A 7,995-nucleotide genomic window follows, 5' to 3' on the forward strand; every position below is an offset into this window, starting at 1 on the left:
TACTGTTTCAGCTGACACAAATTTAACCTCACATACATATTTAGAAATAATATTTTTTTTCAAATTTTGAAAAGTTTAAAAAGGGATAAGATTTGAAGATTTCTCAATTAAAAAGATGATGAAGCAAGTTTGAATAAGTGTAACAATACTTTGGCTATAACTTGAAATCAAACGTCATAAATAGCAATAAATAGGCGAATAAAATGGAGCCAAAACCCATTCAAAAATTAGAACAAGAAGTTGTGAATAGAATTGCTGCTGGAGAAGTAATTCAACGGCCCGCGAATGCTTTAAAAGAGCTCATAGAGAACAGTTTAGACGCTAAAGCCACTAATATCCAGATTACTGTTAAACAGGGAGGGCTCAAGTTGTTACAGGTTATTCATTATGAGCCTTTTTAACCCCTAACTAGTCCGGTATTTTATTCGTCACATTAGCGGGCGAACCTGGCCAAAAATACTTTAATTGAGGAGCGTTAAATAAATAACATAAAGTTGATAAATAGCCTTTGCTTAGGATCATAATCAGTGCACTAAGGGAAAGTTACTAAACTGGTACTTACTTTAGTTAACAGTATTAGACTTAAATGTTAAGGCACATTCGTTACACATAAGTGTTATAGCACATAAGGCAAGACTAACTCCCAATTTCTTAATGCTATGTTTTTAACCTTGTTTTTAATTCATAAAGGAATAAAAGTATTTATTTCCAAATTTCACATGTTACTATTTTCAAGAAAGTGAATGAAAGTGCTGACAAATCTGAATATTGACCATGCACTAATAGGTGAAGTATGATATGGAAGAAGAAGTTTTTATATTCTATAATCTGTCAAACAATGCCTGGCCAGTTAAGGGTTAAGGACTTGATTTCGACATTGATTAAAACTTGTCATAAAATAGTACATTTTTCTAAGTGTCTCTTATTGAACAGATTTTGAGTCTGGTGACTAAAATTGTTCAGATAGGACTTCCTTAAAAAAGTTAACAAATTTACAATTTTAATTGAAATAGATCCAAGACAATGGAACTGGAATCCGCAAGGAAGACTTTGAAATTGTTTGTGAGAGATTCACCACATCGAAAATCAGAGAATTTAAAGATTTACATAAAATATCAACATATGGATTTCGAGGAGAAGCACTAGCCAGTATTTCTCATATTGCCCATTTACAAATTACCTCTAAAACTGCAAAAGATATCTGTGCCTATCAGTAAGTCACTTGTGTTCAACACAGCTGTTATTGTGTAATCATAATTTAAAAACATTTTAGAGCAGAGTACTGTGATAGCAAACTGAAAGAGCCAGCTAAACCTATAGCTGGTAATAGAGGGACTATTATCACAGTAGAGGATTTGTTTTACAACATGAATGTTAGGAGAAATGCCTTAAGATCTGGTACAGAGGAGTACCAAAAGATTTCTGATGTGGTAAGCAAGTATGCTATTCACAATGCCACAGTTGGTAAGTTTCTTTGAAGTTGTTATATTCTTGTATGTTTTGTAAATCATTTAAGGGTTTGCCTTAAAAAAACACAGTGGAAGTAATGATCTTAGAACACCTGAAAATTCCAACCATAAGGAAAATATAAGGCTTATTTATGGTAGTTGTATAGCTAGGTATTAATGACTATTAATACTTTGAGAGTATTAAATTTCAGTTGTCATTACAATAATTTCAGAGAATTAATAGAATTTGAAGTGGAAGACAGTAATTTACAGTTTAAATGTACAGGTTATATCACAAATGTTAACTATTCAACTAAGAAATTTCAGTTTCTCCTCTTTATAAATCATCGCCTTGTTGACTCCCAAAGTAAGTCTCTTCAAAATTCTCTCAAATCCATCACATTTGTGTTTAATTTAATATTGTAGGTTTAAAGAAAAGCATAGACTCAGTGTATCAAACCTACCTGCCAAAGAACAGTCATCCCTTTGTGTATCTAAGTTTACAATTGGACCCAAATAATGTGGATGTAAATATACATCCCACAAAACATGAGGTGCATTTTTTAAATGAAAGTCAGATTATTGAAATAATCACCAATGATTTGGAGCGTAAACTGTTAGGATCCAACAGTTCTAGAGCTTTTTATACTCAGGTTGGTTAAGTTTAGACTTTTGTTGTGAAAATGATAATATAAAATTTTCAGTCAAAACTCCCAAATTTGCAATTTGACACCAGGGAAATGTTGGTTAGTAATGAGGCCTCAAAGAAACAAAGTGAACAGCCTAAATTTATGGTTTGTATTGTATCAATTATAAGTTGTATATAAATTGATAGAGAGTGTTTTAGGTGCGAACAGACGCAAATATTCAAAAGTTAGATAAATTTTTCAGTATAAAAGATAAATCAGAATTAAATGAACTTCAAGAACAGACCCACTCTAAACCTACAGCAAATATGTCATTAACTGAGGAAGAATTTCAGAAGCATCATGAGGAATTTTTAAAAGGGCAAGATAATTTTGAAGATAAATGTGCAGATAAGTCTTTTGAACTTTCTAAAGATGTTCCAATTGGTAATTTTTTTTGTTTATTGGAATAATTGCTATATTGACAGAAGATACATTTCAACAAATTATTCTGTAGGAACTGATGACGCAGCTCTAAATTCATGCAGAGAGAAACATGCAAAAATGTCTACTGACAACATAGATGTAGTACAACCTGCTCAGAGTAAAGCTGAAAATAATGGAAGAAAGGAGAAATTAGATATTCATAATACAATGATTGAACAAAATAAGATTATGACGAAGGATGAAATTGGTGCTTCACAAGAAGCAAAAAAGTGTGAAAAACCTTTGAATAAGCACCTCATCAGGAAAATTACAAGGTATATATTATAATATATAATTTATAATGCTACAAAATAAAGATAACTAATAAGAGTCTTTAGCTCAAATTTCAGCGTTCTAGCTATGATAGTTAAAAAGATATGTGCTTTTAAATTTAAAGCTATTTGTTGCCAAATGAGCCAAAAAAAATTTTTATTTTGAAAACGGTTCATCATAGCTATGGCATATAGTGCATAAACTGGGGTTTAAATCTTCTGGGCAATTCGAAAATCTAATAAAATACTGGCTGTGCCATTTAAAATAACAAAGTTGTGTTTAGTTACACATACATCTGGCAACGTCGCAATGATACCAACATTTGAATTGAATAGATCAAACTCCATTACATTGGTATCCAAAATTTCAGATCTCTAGCCATATTACAACCCCGTAAACTTTTAATAGGACACTCACCGTGAATGACCCTGTATACATTGTATATGTATATAAAGTATATACAAATATCACTAGTTCAAGTGAGAATATAGGAATTGTGCAAATGGAAGGAGGATCGCAAAGGTTTAATATGCCTCCAACAAAGGTCAATGAAGTAAGTTGAGAAACTACCGGTTGAAATGGGTGAGGTCAGTCTAGTGTTTTGCCAGATTCCTCACCGTTTCAGAATGTTTATTGATGTAAGTTCTAATGATGAATTAAATTAGTTTCGAGTTTTTATTTATTTATAAATTATTGTACATTTTCCAATAATAGCATGATTTAGTTACATCATTAATGAATATGATGATGTGAATTTATTGATTTTTGTCTGATCTTTTGGTGGGTCCAAGACTGAGCCGTCAACGTTGGCTGTAGTTTCGAGACAAAATAGAATGATGACTGAAACTAAATAAATTAACTAATGCCGGTAAAGCATATAAAGAATTTCGATTTTAACGCGTAGAGTTATTATGTTTTCGTTTTTTTTTTCATTTACTTACATTGAAGCTTTTTGTTCTGATATTTTTTTAAATTTCCATATCCGCGCAGACAATGCAATCGATACTAATCTAAACATTGAAGTAGAGACACCGGCCGAACTGACTTTACCCACTTTGTTGTTAGTCTTTCTCGAGAGCATATTAAATCTTGTGCGGTCCTCATCGCATTTACACAATTCCTATGTTTCGACTTAAACTGGTAATACCTGTATAAAGTATTTAAGCGTTTCTCTGTTACATTTCCAAAAATATATCCCGAAAATACAATCAGACTATATACATAAGTATTATTTCAGGGTAGAAACAAAGTTAACTAGCATTTTACAATTAAGAAAAGCCATAGAGGAAAACTGCCATCGAGGTCTAAGAGAAACTTTCGCCCAACACGTGTTTGTTGGCTCAATCAACCCAAAACAAGCTCTCATACAATTTAACTCGCAGCTCTTACTGTGCAACACTAAACTAATTCTTGAAGAATTGTTCTATCAATTCATTCTATATAATTTCCAGAACTTTGATTGCTATAGGTAAAAGACACACATTGATAGGAAGCTTACACTGCGTTAGTTCCTTGTAGATTTGATCATTCCAAGCCAATTAAAGAACTAGCTTTATCAGGTCTTGATATGCCTGATGTTGGCTGGACTGAGGAAGATGGCCCTAAGGAGGAATTAGCTGCTCGGATTAGTGAGATATTAATTGAAAAGGGGCCAATGTTAAATGAGTATTTCTCAATAGACATAGATTCAAAGGGCGTATTAAAAAGCCTTCCGATCTTGTTAGGTAAAACTTGAATTGATTTATGTAATATTTAACTGGTTTACTATTTGCAGATCATTATGTACCAGATCCATTATCATTATCAGTATATCTAATTCGATTAAGCACTGAAGTTAACTGGGAAAGTGAAATGGAATGTTTTGAGTCTTTCTCAAGAGAGACTGCTTTATTTTACTCAAATGTTTCATCGGACACGAATGACAAAGGGGAAACATGGAAGTGGATAACTGAATATGTCTTGTATCCGTCTATAAAGGAATTTTTCATACCTCCAAAGAGTTTTGCGGAGAATGGGGCTATTTTGGAAATAGCTAATTTGTCTAATTTGTATAAGGTGTTTGAGAGATGCTAAAGCTTTTAAGTTTTTAATTATTTTTTTCATGTAACTATTACTTTTGAGAGTTTCCTGATTTTCCAATATATTTTTATTTTGGATGTTTGTTTATCTACGTAGATTGAACAGTTCTCTACGTAATATACGCGACCTTGATGTTTGCCTTGGTGCGACGAAGCTGGGAAAGTAGAAGTAAACATACCTAGTGTAATGTCAAAATGTCCTCTCCCCTAACCGCACTTTTGTGTTTTGATTTTTATTTCAAATATTAAAAAATGTATAAATTGTTTTATATTTTATTATTCATTATTTGCGTAATTGTAAGTAATTTTCCATATTAAATTAAGCATATTATTGGACAAAAAATGTATTTTCTGCGAAAAATAGTTTAAGTTAGGAATTTTTAGCGTTTACACAGAAGTAGGTACAACAAATATGAAGTAAGTAATAAAATTACACATAGAAATTTGCAAGCAAATTGTTTGTAAACTTGTGGGTAAACGCTAGAAATTTCAAACTTAAGCATATTATTGAAACATCTATATCTTTCAGTTAATAAGTAAATTAACCAGTTTCAATAGTTCTAAACAATCAAGATTATTAACCAGAATTGAGAGTGCCATAGAGAAGGGAAATTTCTCTTACTATTATGTTTGGAGACATGGACCAATTATTCTCAACTTAACAAGTCTGTAAGTTTACTTTCATACATGTCAATTGAACCCCATAATATTTAATGTTTATAAAGATTAGGAGATGCAGATCTGTACATCTCAGATACAAACATGTATCCTACATATATTCCTGACACATATGCTCTGCATTCAGCTACATGTGGGGAAGAAATTATTGAAATTCCAGAAAGGTAAGACAAAGTGTTTAAAGATGGATATGTAAACTTCACGTTGGTGTCAACACTTGCTTTGCTACCAACAATGGAACCTACACAACATGCTTCTAAATGTAACAACTCTCTATAATTTTTTATGTTTTCTGCCCCTTTTTTGTTCACAGTGACTATTGTGGCTTTTATGTTGTTTCTGTATGATATTATGTGGTTTAGTCTATGTAGTTTGGTTCAAACCCATAATGTGTATTTTATTGATTGTATTACTTCACTTGTGTGTTCCTTATGTGAATGAAAACTATTTATTTTTAAAAAAAGAACCCCATTTCCCCCACATTTCTCTCAACTTACATCTACTTTTACTTCATTACTTTTTAGCAAACAAATTATTAATAATAACAATAATAATCTTTGTTTTCAGACCATAGTGAATAAATATATAATTACTTCAGATGATTTTTCTCCCCTCAAGAATAATGCATTAACTTTTTCTTATAAAAATGAATAGAATCAACTTAATGTATTTTTATTTTTAGCCTTCCGTCTCCACTCTCAGTGGGCATATATGGATATGCAGATTCCAGCTTTTTTGTTTTGGATGTGTATGAAAACCCTAATGTTCCCTATTCATATAAACACTGGGTAACAATTGAACAAGATAATGGTCATTATGATACCCTTAAGGAGGGAAATGAAAATAATGACAATATAAATAACAAAAATGCAGAAATCCTAAAAAAGAACTCTAAAAAGAAAAGAAGCAAGACTAACTCCAATATTCCGAGCATATTTTCAGTGTTGGAGGTTCTGCAAATGATATTTTTATGAATGTTGCTGTTGATGAATAAGAAAGTATTATTGTTGAAAGAAATGTGATACAACAGTTACAAGCAGGTGATTTAGTTTAATTTGTATTATTATTTGTTACATTATTCATAGTAGAAAAATTACTCACTGTAACTGAAATCTTTCTAGTCTTTATAAAATAAATAAATGATTTGTTCTTAAATTTAGTTTTGAATAATTCTCATTAATGTTTACAGTTGTTATACTTTTTAATCATGATTTTCCATTTGATGCCCTTATTGAATTTCTCAAGGCAAGGAAAGGCACAAACCTTTGAAACCTAAAACCAAATTTTAAGTGTATTTTTATTTCAAATTAAAATTTCTTGATGTGTTTGGGTAATGAAATCAACTATCAGAAATTTGTTTTAATGAGAGGTTTTTGTAGGTTTATTGTAAAATGTCTAACGTCGTTTGTTAAACGCCATTAATGTTATATTTGATTCCCTCTAATGGCTATTTGACACAGAAGAGATTGCAATACTCTTTGTTTAAATTTCAGTGCTTCACTAGTTTTTAATTTCAGAGAGTATAGATTTGACTCATTAGTTTGAATATTTGATAGGCTTGCAATTGAAGTTTAGACACTCCTTACTAGCTTCATATAGATCTCAGCATTTTTTCTGGATAAATACTATTATACGCTAATCAGAGATAATTTTTTATGTTGTATATCCTTTAAATCGATCATATCTTTGAAGCATCTACAGTCTTGCGTGCGATAAAAATAAGAATCACTAAGTTAGTAGGGCTTTTTGACGCGGGGAATAAAAGAGTAGCCTACTTTTGCGCGTTCGGTGTCTGGGGACTTGAATAAGGTAAAGTTAGAAAACCCATCGTTTATTTTCAAGGTATTATTGTTAGATTTTCAACTGTCCTCCAATTGTTAGAATATAATAGTTTGCCGTTGCTCCAACGTGACTATAGTCTCGATTGGCGGTTGAAGGCACTTAAAGGGGGGGGGGGGGGGGTCTAAATATCGTGCGGCTCTAAATTGTGCTAACCCTTTGTATTTACCGTTTTAACAAATTGTTATTATTTTTTAAAGGCAGCAGGAAATAGGGCAACAATATCATCTTTTGACTTTGTTTATTGCTCTAAATGTTATTATGTCGGCGGTAGGGCAAAAAGGCCAATTTTTAAAAATTGAAACATAGTGACACCTCAAATTAAAAGTATTTCAAAACTACTTGGTGCATTGCACTTCAAAATTTGTCCTTTGGTTTTTGAGAAAAATAGGTATAAATTCTGTAAAAAATGCAATACAAACTCGATTAAATAATACGTAAACAATGAAAAAACTTGTTTGTTGATAGGAAATTGGCTTGTTTCACATTTTATGTTCACAAACAACTCTTTGTTAAAAAAAAATTAATTAATAAAAATAAAGACTCTTTGTGAGCACAAAGTTTGCA

The 7,995-nt window shown here is 31.4% G+C and overlaps 1 protein-coding gene across 1 annotated transcript; it reads left to right on the forward strand.

The window, feature by feature from the left end:
- Nucleotides 1-23: 23 nt before the first annotated feature.
- On the forward strand, nucleotides 24-6,744 carry LOC136418492 (DNA mismatch repair protein Mlh1-like). The gene is made up of 15 exons (XM_066404562.1): nucleotides 24-377; nucleotides 1,014-1,213; nucleotides 1,274-1,464; nucleotides 1,517-1,619; nucleotides 1,682-1,815; nucleotides 1,875-2,101; nucleotides 2,153-2,242; nucleotides 2,296-2,521; nucleotides 2,592-2,835; nucleotides 4,071-4,301; nucleotides 4,352-4,557; nucleotides 4,608-4,888; nucleotides 5,441-5,580; nucleotides 5,637-5,753; nucleotides 6,272-6,744. Exons 1-15 carry the CDS (start codon nucleotides 204-206, stop codon nucleotides 6,561-6,563), a joined length of 2,856 nt encoding a protein of 951 aa, XP_066260659.1. The 5' UTR covers nucleotides 24-203; the 3' UTR covers nucleotides 6,564-6,744.
- Nucleotides 6,745-7,995: the final 1,251 nt, after the last annotated feature.

Source organism: Euwallacea similis, chromosome 35 (assembly GCF_039881205.1).
Source record: "Euwallacea similis isolate ESF13 chromosome 35, ESF131.1, whole genome shotgun sequence".
Taxonomy (NCBI): Eukaryota; Metazoa; Arthropoda; class Insecta; order Coleoptera; family Curculionidae; genus Euwallacea; species Euwallacea similis.

Excerpts from the sequence above, each read along its gene's own strand:
- LOC136418492 (XM_066404562.1), top strand. The coding sequence starts at position 204 with ATGGAGCCAAAACCCATTCAAAAATTAGAACAAGAAGTTGTGAATAGA. Across the intron at positions 1,816-1,874 it reads TCGCCTTGTTGACTCCCAAA|GTTTAAAGAAAAGCATAGAC; the intron begins GTAAGTCTCTTC and ends TTAATATTGTAG. Across the intron at positions 2,102-2,152 it reads CTAGAGCTTTTTATACTCAG|TCAAAACTCCCAAATTTGCA; the intron begins GTTGGTTAAGTT and ends TAAAATTTTCAG.